This window comes from Seriola lalandi, unplaced genomic scaffold (assembly GCF_002814215.2).
Source record: "Seriola lalandi dorsalis isolate HSWRI2012SDOR001 ecotype SW California unplaced genomic scaffold, Sedor1 jcf7180002054885, whole genome shotgun sequence".
Lineage (NCBI taxonomy): Eukaryota > Metazoa > Chordata > Actinopteri > Carangiformes > Carangidae > Seriola > Seriola lalandi.
Window position 1 is genome coordinate 7,577,051 of NW_019525437.1, and position 15,323 is coordinate 7,592,373.

Consider the following 15,323-nt stretch of genomic DNA (forward strand, 5'->3'; position numbering starts at 1 on the left):
CATGCACATCTCTGCTCACAACATGATAAACCAACCCTCTGGCTTATTAAGTTTAGTCCATAGCTACACAAGCACCCCTGTAAGGTCGTACTGAGGCACCACGGAGCACAGAGGTGCCCTGACCATAAAACAAAGTATCGGACAACATTTTTACCTGATGAGGAGGATCACCAAAGTTATGACAGCTCATGCTGAGGGTGGCATGAATGTGTGTATCAAATTTCATGACAATTCATCGAATAGTTGTTAAAGAACTTCCCTCAAAACCACAAATGACAACTTCATGGTGTTACAGGAGAAAATGCCAGGCGATCACCAAAGTCATTAGGATTTACCCTCTGGGCACCATGAATATCTGTACAAAATTTCACAGCAATGAATCCAACATGTATTGAGGTAGTTCAGTCTGGACCAAAGTGGTGGACTGATCGACAGACCAACATCCCTAAAAACTCATTTTAGAATTCAACTTTTATCTACGGTTTTATTTCTTTACAAAAAAGGTATTTGCAGCTTCACAGAGCCACTAGTTTTCTCTGTAAAAACAGATTATGTTCACACTGAACTACGAGAGAGCAGTGATTGATGGTTCCTTTCCCGAAGTCTTCATAAGTAAATTCACTTCTCCATTTCTTTTTACTCCCTCTGAAACTTGTCACCCGAACGTATTTTGTGGAGTCATCCATAATCATCACCGTTTTGTGGCAGTGTAAGTCAAACTAATAGTTTGCCTGTTAGAGCAGTTTGGCTGAGACTGATGAGAATCCTGTGCCTGCTTTGGCTGCAGACTGGAAGCCGACAGTCTGACAGCTTAACTGAGCCGCTGTGCTGCTGGGCTGACTGCTAACAACGAGAGAAATGTTTGTTCATCTGTGTGTTGGTGACACACACCAGGCACGCCGGTAATTCTGCTGACTCTCACCATCTAAGACCTCCCTGGTTAGAAAATTACATTTAGAGTACACTCAAAGATAAACTGTTCTCTGCAACATAATTAACTACTTTTTTTTTCTCTGAGAAGCCGTATGAAAACAAAGATGCAATTTCTTCCGCGCTAACTACATTAATATGTGGCTCCACAGGAGGCAGACCTAATCAGCAGAATTAAATGATCAAAAGAAAAATGAACTGCAACAAAGCAGCAATTAAAACATTTATCTGAAGTCTGAGGTTAAACCCTCGTCACATTAGCGTACGCACGCACGCACGCACACACGCACACACACGCAGAGTGCTAAAACAGGCAACAAAATAAAACAAATGCAAACACATTAGTAAAGGGAAGACAATTTCAAAAATTACACAGTGAAATATGTCACTCTTATTCAGATTTGAGACAATTGCTGCAGGTTACATCACGTCTACTAATGGACCCTTGAGGAGACACGTGGAGCGTGTGATGAGAATATCATTAAATGGTTCGTATTTGGATTTCAGAATACCGACAAGACATTGAATGGCATATTTCTCACTGGGAGGACATTAAGTCACTTTGTTTAAAACAAAAAAAAACTTAAAAAAAAAAAATGATTCTCTTACTCCTTTTCTTGCCTCTACAACTTTGGCAAAGTTGGATTTCCCCGTGGGTGGAGAAGAACTGAAGTTTCTAAAAGATTTTTCAAACATTCAAGCAGAGCATTGCCTTTTTTTCAGTAAGGGGAAAAAGAGGCCTGTGCAGTCCTCCAAATGTAGTGACAAAATGAAAGTGTAGCGGTACGATGCAAGAACGATCAACCAAAGTTATAAATGGGAAACAAACGGTGGTCTCCCATGTCGAAGTTTGACGTTTCGTTGACAACCTCACATTACTTTTACCTTTGCTATCAGTGATCTCCTTATATACTGAAATTAAGTCGCAGCATGAACTTTTCAACTTAATACCTTCACATCATATCAATTCAATTTAATTTTCCTGATTTCCAGCTTCATCCTCAAACATGTCAAAATCCTTGTGGCCACAACAGAGGATGTATTTTAGCAGCTGAGTGAAAATGCAAGAAGCTAAGGTTACATTCTTCACACACAAAAATATTCATACTATCACTAGTATATGGAGAGTAATGAATACCTTTTCACGGAGTATTCCTTTGTGTTCATGGTGGAGGTAGAGGCCACCATAGTGACTCAACAAAAGACGGAGCTTAATGATACAGGTGTTGTTATACTGCAATCAACTGAATCTCCTTGACAACACACAGGGGACACACAGGTGTTCTCCATCTTACTAATTATGGGACTTCTGAAACCAGTTGGCTGATGCAAAAGTAATTGGTATTTTCTTATTTGTAACTCATGTGTTTTTTGACAATAAAATATCTTTTTTGTTGATCACTGTCAAAATATCCACATTAGATAATTTCCCTCGAGGGATGAATTATTTTTATAGGCACTGCTGAAAGGGCATCATTTCCTCTCTGGTTGACGTTTCATAAATATTGTGTTTACATGCTCCTGTTTTATATTTTGTTATATTTGTGGGAAGGACAGAGAGTCCTGAGGTGACATCCTGCAGCTGAAAAACTACTGAGCTCCCCAAGGTCTTTTCACCAACTCTCAAATCCAAAATAATAGCCCACATTGATAAATGCTTCTTGTAAAAGGAAACTTCAGGGTTTCTCTTACAACCTGGGTCTGGTTTTGTAGTTTCCTTCTCATTTGTTATAATTACATAACTGGACTAAAACTGGACCTTGCATTGTGTCATGAGTGAAATGTTATCAAAAGAGACTGGGGTGATGGCCAAAACTACAGAGATAGGATCGTGGAGAATTATGTGGAAGTTAAATGAGGTCTGGTTTGAGGTGAGCAGAAGTCCAGTGTCATTACATAAGGTACTGCACATAAGGAGAGGGAGGTCAGAATGGATTCAGTAAATAAGTGTCCTAATGTTTATAATTACTATTCTTTTCAAGAGGCACTTACTTGGCCCGCTCCCGCTGTGTAGTGCTCCCCTACTCAAGCTAACAAACATAAGGGCTGTCATTAAACGGGAAACAGGCAAGGTCAAAGCAGCGGGTTAGGTAATTATACAGACTATCATAATCACCTGTATTTATAACTATTCTGATGTTAATTTTCAGTTTAATCGATTGGGACGGGAGCAGCAATAAGCGAGGACACAGACGTGATGATGTACTGCATGAAGGAAAGGCTGATCCCTTTAAGCACATGCAAAACAATAATACAGAAAATTGTAGTTTGTTACGATGTCTGTCAATTGTAAGCTTCTTCTTCCTCATAAAACATTTGCAAAGCTATTTTTTGGAGCAATTTCAGAGCTGCATTTTTTTTTTTTCTTGCATCCACATTTAGTAGCTCATGGTTTTCTTCTTCATTGCCTTTGCAGGCAAATTGCCGCATTAATGGCAAGATAATAACCACCTTCATATCAGTGGAATAATGTGAATCTATTGACAGAAATGTGTATTACATTGTGCGACATGTGCATCCTCCTGTGCACGCACCAGACAAACAAAACAGGGTCATAATTCACTCCACAGTGCAGCTATTGGTCAAATTTCTACAAGGTACCTTTAACTTGGTGAGTACAATGTTATTATCTCTGATTGAATGATGGCCAGAACTATGAAAATAAGATCAATGTTGTAATAACCTCGAACTGAGCTGCAAAGGAAGGCGTTATTTTGGGCAGCCCTGGTCCCAGAAGTCATAAGCTGCATCCTTTGGTTAACGTGGCCCGCCCTCGTAGCCGTCATAAACTGTGGAGGCCAAACCGAAACCAGACGGTCCACTTTGTATCAACGGCTGTGCCTGCTCTTTTCTTTGTATAAAGGAACCGAAGGGGAGAAATTTATATTATGGCACCCCTAGTTTTGCATTAATTTCTCTGAAGACTATTAATTCTCTACGCAAAGAAAGAATTTCTTTCCATACAACCAATCAAATACTTGCAAGTTTCTATGACAGACAGTGTGAAATCACACTCTGCCAGAAAGCAGCCTGCTGCACAAGAGCTACTGACTCAACAACAGCCATTTTTTTCCAGCTTAAGTCTCCTTATCTAACTTACAAATATGAACACATTTCATTCTGCAACAGTGAAGTCAGCTGCACTTAAAGGTCATTTTTAGAAGAGTAGAATGAGAAACAAAACATTTATTTTCATTTATTTGATGTAAAATTTGAGATACTGCTACTGTGGTTAAGAGACATTGTTAATGGAGTTTATACATGAGAGGACTTGATGTTTAAACACCATATCCTTGCAAGACAGTGGTTTTCAGCATGAGTAAAAAGATGGAAAAAAACTGTAGATCAAAGTCTATTAAGATGGCATCCACTGAAATGTGAATATAAGAAAAGAGTAAAAAAGTGGCAGTGTGCTGCTTATGTTTGTTATTGGTCTGCCCACCTCTTTATTGTAAAAACAGAAACTTTCATTTCAGATGAGTTTAGCTCAGCTGACAGTCAGCTGACAGTTTGTTATAATTGTCATGGAGAAAGTGACAACATCTTCAGGGTGCGTAAGCTTTTTCACGAAAGCAGGTTTTTCTAATAAGAAAACGTAATTGCGTTGAAAAACGATTTTATACTAACGTCAACACAGTGGCAGGAAAGTAAGACTGTGACACAGAAGGGCAGGACTTTATTGTAAAAACTTGTGTTGCCGTGCACCACAGAGCTGCAGCCGTGTGAAGGTTAGATGAGGGGAGTCAGGCAAACAAATCTGACATCACACACACACACACACACACACACACACACACACACACACACACACACACACACACACACACACACAAAAACTCAGTGATGGGTGAAATGAGAGAAGGAGTTGGGAGTGTCAATGCATGGCTTAAAGATGGTGGGTCACTGCAATGAATGTCCACACAGGGCGCAGAACCAAACTCCTCCACTTCTCTGTTTTTGTACACTCTCTTCTACCAACTCCTGGAGTACTTCCTCTTCTTTTTCTTTCTTATCAACCATTACACTCAGAAATCTAGTGTCTGTTTTTTGGCTTGGGGTCAGCTTTTACCACTTGTTTCCCTTAATAATAAATGACATTTTGGCCATCCTTTGTTGAATTTGGCTGAAGGATCACTGATCTCTTTCAATTAGAAAAGTACAACCCTTTGGTATATGAACCTTTGAAAATCAGCTGGACAGTAACCAAGGCGGTTCTGCTTTGTTCTTGGAAAAGGGGATAAGGAAAAATACACTGCAGGCCAGAAGACAGCTAGTTGCAGCAAAGCTCTGAAAACCTACTGTGCGCTACTTCCCAGCACCAAACAGTGGACAGACACATGCAGTTAGCAACTAGCTGGTGAACAACATGAATGACCATATACTTCCTTAGCCTCTGATACGACCCACAGCAGTGTCTCCTGAAATAGTGCCCCTATGGTGGCAGGCATAGCGGGCATTTGTCCTCATGGTTACAATAAGAAACACAGTTAAACTTATGGAATGGTCCTGGTTGACAGAAAGACCAATGATTATCGGTTTGAAATGGGAAACAAACTGAGGTTTCCTGAGTCAAAGTGCTGTGTCTGGTTGACCCATCCCATCCACACCCCAGCCTCCTGACTGTCACTCTTTATACTACCTCACCTGACCCCCTCCTTTGCTCTCGTCATAATCATGAACTATAACTAACTATGGGTAACAATGGGTGGCAATAAGATACGTCTTTTCTAGGGACGGACAGTCTCCACTTTGTAGCTAGAGAACCAGATATTTCCCTGAGGAGCTGGTGAGGACTGAAACCGAGCTAAAAGAGAGTGAATATTGGACTTTTATTCATCACACGGCCAGAAACTTAACTCCAAATGAATGTTAATGTTACACCATATCTGTTGGAGGAGGAAATAGGTAACTGTTTGCTAACACATCCCCCATATCCCCGCTAGGCTACATGTGTTTACTGCCCGAAAAAACAATTAATGCAGATCTGAAAGCAAAAAAGAAAACAACTCTGCTGCTATGCACATATTCCTCTATCACCTGTCAATCAATCATCAGTCTTGTGTCTTTCCATCAGTAGTAACCATAAGGATCACATGGTTAAAAAAAAAAAACATATAATAGAAAATCATGCTCACAGTGGTTAGGTCAAATAAGACAGATAAGAGAAAGAATGGATTCAGAGTCAAGGCGTGTTTTTCCAAGATGGATTCTTTTGAACATTAACACTTGTAACATGGCTGTGGCCTTCAGAGTAAAAGCAGGAAATGCATACATTTGTAACTATGAGACCTCAGTTTTTGAGCCGTTGTGAGAACAATGCCACCACAAGGTCCATTTAGTAGCTGTTCTGGAACTTTTGAATATATCACATGACCTTCGTCAGCAGATAGAGTTTAACCGCTTCGCTTGGAAATGTCATTTTTGAACTTTTTCAACACTGAATCTGAACTTTGAAACCAACATGAGTGATAAGTCTTTTGAAAAGTATGTGATTCAAAAAACTGAAATTTGGACATTTTCAGTTCAGTGAAAACAATGACAACTTTTACAAGTCTTCAAGTTATTTACTGAGCAGTATGTATAGTTTCAAAAAAGATGCATGTCATCAGTAACCTACTTCTGAACTACTCACTTATTTTTATATTCTAAATGTACCAGAAAAATGAAAAATACAATCTCCAGAGATATTTTTTGAATAATTTACAACATATAATAAACATATCATTCCACATTAACACACAGTGTGTTTTTGCTGGTAGCTGATACCCACCGCTTCCAAGAGTGACAGTGAATAGTGACCTCAGCAGAATGTGGCCGATTCTTGGACTGATAACAAGTCATCTGATATAATGACAGGGCCATTTGATGAATGGGTCTGTTTTTAGGGAGGCTCACATCCACTGGGGACTCAGCCTTGGGCAAACACAAAATCCCACAGGTCACAAAGGCAGATGGATGGACTGCAGTTCTCTGTCACTTTTATCGCTTAACTACTTGTCTCTGGATTAATAAATCTAGATTCAAGACTGACAGCTCCAGGCGTACACCAGCAGCCGCTGCCATCTTTATGTAACCTTGACTTAATCAGGACCTCTTCATGACTCCACTTTTACTCAGCACAGTTTCATAAATGACACTAAAGAATAAAAGCAAGGCTGATTTAACTTTGCTCTTGCTGGTTCTCTAGGACTCCACCATCTCATGAAGCATAAAGGACAGCAGGGATTTCAGAAGAAAATGTCTCACACATCCACACAAAATTGATTTTATTCAGAGGTTTATGTACTCTCAGTGCAAACCACCAGCTTATAGAAAAGTAATGTATTCTGATGAGACAAGGCTGCTCGCATATGAATCAGGGAGCTAGACCTAAATTTAAATCAACTCTTCTTCCCAGCATTTTTTTCTTTCATCAACTTATTCTCTGTCTGGCTGTAGACTGGAGGAGATGAATTCTGAGGAAATAACAGCACCTTAAAGACCCCCCCCTCAGCCTCAGCTGGTTAAATAATCAAACACATCTACCAAGCCCAGTCTCAGCCATCTGAAGGATGAAACGCTCCTGAATTTACCCCGCTGCTTCTGACGGTGCAATAATCAAAATGAAGACAGGATTGTGTTTTCTCTAACATCTTAGAAAAATGCTAAAGAAATATGTGTAACCGTACATTGTCGTAGCAAAGTGGTAACAAAACAAAGGGAGGAGAGTGTGTGTGGGAGGAGGAAGCAACTGATTGTTTGCAAGAGACACCCTCCTTTAGAGAAGGTGATGGTGATAAAGACGATGGTGTGATGATAATGATGTTGAGAATCCTCACCAGAAGAGTGACGGCACTGATCATTTTTTCAAACGCTTAAAACAACTTACATTTCCCTGACAAGTGACCTCTTGTAGTCATGCAAATAATTACTTTTCTTTCTTGCTAGTAAAGGCAGCACCGTGTCAATACTGTGACATTGTTACATTGCCACAAAACCACTTAGAGAGAGGTCAGAGGGCACGGCTGAGCATGCTGCGTATATGACTTCACCACTAGAGGACGTGCCATCCACAACCTACAGCCGCCATTCGATTCTTTTAACCATGTGGGGGAGTTTTTCCTGAACCTTAATTAAGTTTTAGTTGCTTAATCAAAACTTAATCAAACCATTTTTAAAGGAACTTTCTGGAGCGTTTTGGGAGGCAAAACAACTTATTGTAATTTGTGTATCAAGTCTTGTTGGATTTGTCCTGTACTTTCCCACCTATAACTGTGTTAGTCTTTGCTTTTAATACTCTCTGTAAAATACATAGTGCACTATGGACGAATATATTGCCTATTGACGACTGGCTGAATCCATTGTTGGTTGTTTTTTTTGGGTTTTTTTTTTGGGGGGGGGGTGATTATGGGCTGCTGAAGTGGGCCTTGTCCAGTGGTAGTTGAGGGGAGGGGAGCTGCTCTCCGTGATAGCATAGCATGCTCAGCAGTATTTGCAAAAATGCTCATCCAAACTGGTAGTGTTCAAATCTTTTGCCTGCACTATACATTTGCAAAGACGGCAAATTGCTTTGTGTAGGTCCTTCAACTTGCCGGTTGCATCTGGTTTAAAAGTAAAATAACCAAAACAGGGGATTTTGAATTATTCACAACAAGCTCTTCCATGATTGTATTTGCAGAAAATTTCATGTACTCTCTTTTTGTATGTACATTGTCTGAAAGTGCCCATTTGAGCAATTGATTGTAGCCTCTCTCTCTATCTATGACAGGAGCCTTTCCACCTGTTAAAAACACTAGAAATGTGTTTGCACAATGTGGTCTGATGACTTGTCATATGAACTATTTCATTTTGAGCATACCGCATCCCTCTGGGTTTCGGTTCACTATGGTTTGACTTCTTCAGTTTGCCACCGCAGCTCGATGTGTGACCATCACAAACCCCAAAATTACAGTGAGGGAGATGATACACTGGCACACTGGTTTAACACGTACCTGAGTTATCTAAATTTCACACCTCTAGGTTAGGGTTAGATTGCGGCGGGTCAGATAGCAGTGAGAATCTTCACATATAAGAGCCAGGTCTGTCACCTTTTCCAACCATATCAGAAATCCAGTTGGACCAAATAGCTACACACATACAGTAGGTGGGGGGAAATGCCCTTTAATTATGGAGCTAACATTGCACAGTATCTTCTGCAAGGCTTTCACAGTGTTGCACTTATTTGTATATCAAAAGTAACGATACAGAAAAAAAGAAAGTTGGGTAATGAATAAAAAAAGGAGAGCTTGAGGGAGAAGGATACGCTTGGCCAGTCGCTGCATGAAGCGGGCATGAATGTTGGATGGTCAGTTTCAAAACGTTTCAGAAAGAAATAGTCAGACAGCCTGTTTCCAGAGACGTGCAAGTGCCCACTTGTGCTGAGCGGTACAGGCAGCTTATGTATAGAAGTGTGAGTATGAGTGTGAGTGAGAGTGCAAGAGAGACATAGGCTACAGAGAGAGACAGAGATGAGTGTGCCAATGACAGAAACCTCCTGCCCTCCATGTTACAGAACATGATGGATGATGTGACTGTTGTTTACTGAACTGAAACCTTTTCATTGCTTAGGAGGTATAATCTGGACAGAAGACAGGTCATTAAGTGGAAGATAGAGGCTCTGACTGATACACAGTGCGCCGCAGAGCTAAATATATGAGGCACAGTGAAATCATCCAGTAAAATTGCAGGTTTTGTCCAGGGCTTCATACACCCAAGAAATTGTTGTGTCTGAGCCAACACAGACAATATGGATCAATTTTAATCCATACTATCAATGCAGCCCTTTATAGATAAATAAATAAATAACAGTTGTCTTTCCAAACAATCAATCCAGCTGAGAAACCACAATGCCTCTTAATGCATCCACCCTCCCTCTCTATCCTCCACATGCAGCAGCATCATCCATCCATTCTTCCATTCAAGCATTGATTTTACAACTTGCATCTCTCCAATTAACAATGTGTGTGAACACGTCTGATCCATCAGGCTTATTACTGATCTTTTTTTATTTTTTTATTTTTGTCTGTCTGCTTACAGGGATGTCACACAAACAGCTGCTCTTATTTACAGCATCAGTCCAAGGGAGTGCAGTAATTACAGTGGGGAGGAAGGGTCATCAGATTTTACTGAGCCGCTTCTTCACTTGTGCAGCTACTGGAACTAGTCATTAAAACCTCCCAAGAGGAAAATAACCTCATATGCACACAGGGACTTGACAACAGCATCTATCTGTCTAGCTCACTTGTTGCAGGAGAAATTCTCTCTGTCCTTAAAAATCATTCCTCTCATGCAGCGTTTAAATAAACAACTTTTTTTCATCTCTCTCAAGACCATCCCCCTTTTACCCAAGAGCTTATTTTTTTAGGATCTTTTCTGAAACCTTTCCTAAGCTGAGGAAGGACCAGCAGCATCCTCCTGTGCAGCCTTCCTCACATCTCCACAGACCACAGTCTCAGTCTCAGTCTCTCTGTCTCTCTCTCTCTCTCTCTCTCAGTCTCTCTCTCTCTCTCTCTCTCTCTCTCTCTCTAACATCAAATGCTGGAAAAAGCTAAACTAAGAACGCAACTTGTGGGATTCACTATCTCTTAAAACTTGACAGCCGTAAATCCCCAGAGGATGTGCGCTCCCTTTCAACAGCGAGCCCCCGCGGTGGTCGGATCAGACCCAGCCAACTGTTTAATGCACTAAATTCACAGCATAAACTGCATGAGCTGCAGCACCACTTCCCCAAACTGCAGAAACTGATCGGGATCAACTTGCAGCTGCAGCCTTACATTCCCTATTTTATGTCCTCACATTTTTATGGAAAAAAAAAAAAAAAAAATGAGAGCTCCAAGAAAATAAATTAGGAATCACGATTTTTAACAACTAACTGAAACAATTAGTCAATTTGTCATGACTTGAACAGTTTTCAAAGCCACTCAAGTCATTTTTCAAGCAAAATTACTTAAAGTTGCAGCTTCTCCAAATGTGAGGATTTGCTTTCTCTTCTCTGTTATCAATGTCTTTTGTTTTTGGGTTGTTTAAAATCAAGAAAATAATCGGTAGATTATTCCACAATGAAAACATTCTCTAAGTGCAGTCCTAGAATAAAAATTTAAATATCTAGATTAACCAGTGTGCATATTTAAACATATTTCCCAGTTATTTTGACTTTATCCTAGCTGAAAATGAATCCTTATTTGTTTTCTATACATTTCTTCATTTGTCTTTTTTTAATTTATCATCAGTTAAAAGTCTCACCAACACCCCTATGTGGAATCAGCACAGCATCCCCCACATTGTTGGTCCATGCCCTTATAGCTGAGTGATGTCTTAGTGTAATAATAAACCGTGGGGGTCCCTTCAATAAAACAACACTCAACAGCCCTCTCTCCTTCCCAGGAAGCGCACGGAGCCGCTCACCTTCCGCACCTGTCCCACAGGAGCCGAGCAGCAGCAGCGAGCCGATCAGCGCAGTAATCCCAGCGAGTCTTTTACTCCCCAAAGGCATGTTGAAGTGACGGGACACTGCAGAGTATAATCCCGCCTGAAGGAGGGGAGACAGTCCGTCCTCCTCCTCTTCTCCTCTCCTCTCCTGTTCGCTTCTCTCCTCTGCTCTCCTCCAGCTCCGGCGCGCTGCAGTCGCCCTGCTGCCACACTGTGCGGAGGGGCCGGCCGGTACCCAGTAGGGAGGAGGAGGGGGAGGATGCTGTCACACCGCCTGCCCTCCGTAAAGTGATGGAACGAAGAGAAGGAGCGAAGGAAAGAGGAAGGAGGACTTTAATGAGACTGTCGCAGGTCCGAGTCAAGCGCACCGCCTCCCGCACAGGGATCCTGGAAGTGCTCAGAGTTCCTGGAGGGAGTCCCACCACCGCTTTCACCACAGCAGTGAAAGCATGTGGCTGAGCGATGCTTAACTCTCAGTGCAGTTGTGCACTGTAGGTCTCAGTCATCTGAAAGTAGTAATGCAATTCTCATCTTTCTTTGCACAGGACCAGAGATAGAGGATAAACTGATGGGAATATGTAAAAAGCCCCCACCCCTCATATAACAGCAAATCACCCGCAAAAAACCCGCCGCAAATACTGAAAGAGTAGAAGCTGTTTTTGTCTCTTTGTGTTGGTTTTAATACGACCTCTGTGTTATTTATTTTTTTGATGTGTCTTTTTGGTCATTTTGCATCTGTCAAAAAGATTTTGTGATTTTGAGCCCTTTTAGATCTGTTTAGTAATCCATCCATCCATCCATGGATTGACTCAACACGCCTTTACAAACCAGCAAGATTCTGAGATAATAAAAGAAACTTCTAATACAAGCGAGCTGAGGATCAAATCATTTGCCCACCTTTAACGATCCCCTCTATACATGTTTTAAGACATCTGCTTTCTCTTCAACAAAAATCTGCTGCTTCTATCACAAAAATAAATAATTTAATAAGAATTTATTAAAATCTGATTGACTTTTTTCTTCCTCATTGAAAAATTCAGAATCTATAACTGTTTCCTTTAACTACTGGACACAAGAGGTCTCCAACTTCACTGAAAAGTTCTTAGTCTGTGTTCTCACATCTCATCTGTGTCAGTTGGACCAAACCATAGACCGAAGCCTCCATTACATCACCCATAGGTTTCTGAAGAGCAGTTTTGAAGTACAGAATGGGCTGCTGCACCGTCACCATCTTGGCAGTGCCTGAGTCCGCCTAACTTCAATTAATCCAATAATGGGGAAAGATGTGGGGTGTGTGTTGTACCAGGCTGTAAACATATTTATTTCTGCTGTAAAGCTGGGCATTTTAACAGAGGGATTGACTCAAGTGGTCATTCGAGGAAATGCAGTTTTTCGGGCCCTTCTGTGTTGGCCATGTGGCCGTGTTTATCAGCCCTGACCAGACCACTTGTTCCAAACAACTACTTTCACAATCATCTTTTTATCTCCTCATCCTCAATTAAGGTGAGCACAGAAACTTCTACCCTTCAGTAGATAAATCTGAAGACATCCTTCTGTTGTCAAACTCTGCACATACATCATCCTGCACAATGAAGGTCAAACAAGTGAAATAACAATAGGCAATACATATCTTTGAGTGGAAGGGACTTTAAATTTATCACTACATCACTGCTTGAGATGAGGACACTATAAAGTGGAGCAATGTGTTCCTAAATGCCCTCTCTTTCCAACCCTGTCTCCTAGAAATTGTGCCCATTGCTTTGCAATTGCTTTCCCACTTACACTGTGGTGGCAGCATAATCACTGGCTGGATGACATTCAGAGGCAACATTTTGATTTTCATTAATGAATGAAACCCTATGTTTATTAATGGCAGTGAATTCGCAAAGGCCGTCACACCAGAGACCAAGGTTCACATCCATAGTCCGGTCTGTGGTCAGGTTTAGGCAACAAAAGCACTTTGGGTAAGATCATGGTTTTGTCACTGTGAACTTTTATTGTATTGAACCAGCAGAGAGAAATATGTTGTGTGTGAATTTTTACGGATATGTTCAGTATCAACATGTTTGCAACTCACTAAATATGTGAATTAACAAAATATTTTAAAATTAAATTAAAGTATAAATTAACAGCAGTTTTGAGTGGACCCAGAGGAACAATAAAGAAGTATTGTTTTTGCATCTTAAAAAAACACAAACATTCATGTTAGAAATGATCAGAAATGATCTTCCTGAGCATCCTAAGAAAATCTGTACTCACTATCTTTAGGGACAGCGGTGTCCTCAGGTTTTATAGGGAAGCTCTCCTTTTTTCTTTCTTAATAGAAAATTCAGAGTGAAGTGAGAAGAGAAAGCAGACTGAAGGACACCCACAGCACAGACTGGATCTGACCCCGAGACCTCACAGCTACAATGCACCTCAGCCAAATAAAGACACCTTTTGTATATTTATGAAGACCTCAGTCTAATTATGGGTCTAGTCTGACACACCTCATCAGTCATCAGTCATGTTCTGGAGAGAAGTGAAATGCTAATTATGAAGTTTGGCACAAAGTCCCTAAACATTTGATAATTATGCGCGTACTTTTCTACATATGTCCATTAAGAGGACACTTGAATTTCAAAATGAGATGTCCATCAATCAACCAAATCTACATTCATCTCCCAGGGTCACACATAGGCCAGCACAAAGACATTGTAAACTTTAGACAAAACGCCTACAAATGTCAGTCATCCACAAATAACTCCTGAAACACAAAGCCAAATATACCACTGACCTTCAAACTGGGAGAAAAACAGCAGTGCTTAGCTTCAGTTGTTCCCCTTGAAGGTCATCAATGGGACCGACAGTAGCTTAGCCTTGCTACTGTTCACCCACACAACCTTTGATCCTTGCTCTCAGCTGCATGCTGTTGCTTATCAAGGTTGTGTGTTGTTGGCTGCAGTAGCAGAGTCTCTCTTTGACGCAGGCACCTGACAAAAGAGATGGATTTACCACTTTAGATGACAATTCAGATAGCATGTGTTGTTTACATGTGGACTATGAAAAGATCACTTACTGAATGATATGAATCAGGTCAAGGGTTTTCATTTCTTTTATTTCAAAAGAGTTAATGTGAATCTATAGCACTTTTGAGATTAGCACAACTACAATGCATTTTCTTTCAAAGATAAATCCTTTTATGAAGCTTGCTTGAACCCAAAAGGGTCCTTTTAACTGAAATTCAGTTTAATTAGGTTCAAGAAGGTTGTTTAGGAGTTTTCTAATCTGATGGCCCCTATCAGTGGGACAACAGCAAAATAGCAAATGTCAGCCCATCTTAAAACAATACTTGCATGCTGTATGTGCATTAAGAATTATTGGTCTCTGTAATGAAGAGATTTGCTTTTTGTGCAGCTACACTGTAAGAAATGGGAACAAAAGCCACAGTCCTCGTAAGGTGTGGAGGAAGGACACACTGAAGCAAGAATCATTTTCACCTTGTGTGTAGTTCGTTCCTCTTTTTAACCAGACAACACAGTACAGTTCAGGCTGGTTGTAGATGTGGCTTGTGGAAAAACTACATACAAAAATGATCCAAAAAATAAATGAATTAGAAAATGAGTAAACAGCCAACCAAACACTCAGGCCAAGGCTACACCAGGAAGCCAGCAGAGGCTGACTCCAGCACACTGCAGCTGAACTGATTTGCTCTCAACTCCAACACTGCTACTCCTGGCCTTTATACAGGAGGCTCCTCCTCCAGAGACAAACCAATGTTAGGTTTAATCAGTGAAGCAGCACAAACTACATTCATGTATAAAAACAATCAAGACAATGTCTAAACATTGTTCTTACTTGAATTACATGGACATTTTGAATTCATAAGTTGTTTAGGGTACATACAAAGTTAACTGTCTGAAAATGACCCATACCCCACCTCTGTATTCCAGCCAGCATGGTACAGT

The 15,323-nt window shown here is 40.7% G+C and overlaps 1 protein-coding gene across 1 annotated transcript in view; it reads right to left on the reverse strand.

Annotated features, from left to right (window-relative positions):
- Positions 1-11,513, reverse strand: part of LOC111671713 (contactin-associated protein-like 4) — a 101,976-nt gene extending 90,463 nt beyond the window's left edge. Inside the window, exon 1 of the mRNA XM_023428877.2 lies at positions 11,353-11,513. Within this exon, the coding sequence (XP_023284645.1) occupies positions 11,353-11,440 (88 nt within the window). The 5' untranslated portion in view covers positions 11,441-11,513. The remainder of the gene's footprint in view (positions 1-11,352) is intronic.
- Between the last annotated feature and the right edge of the window lie 3,810 nt (positions 11,514-15,323).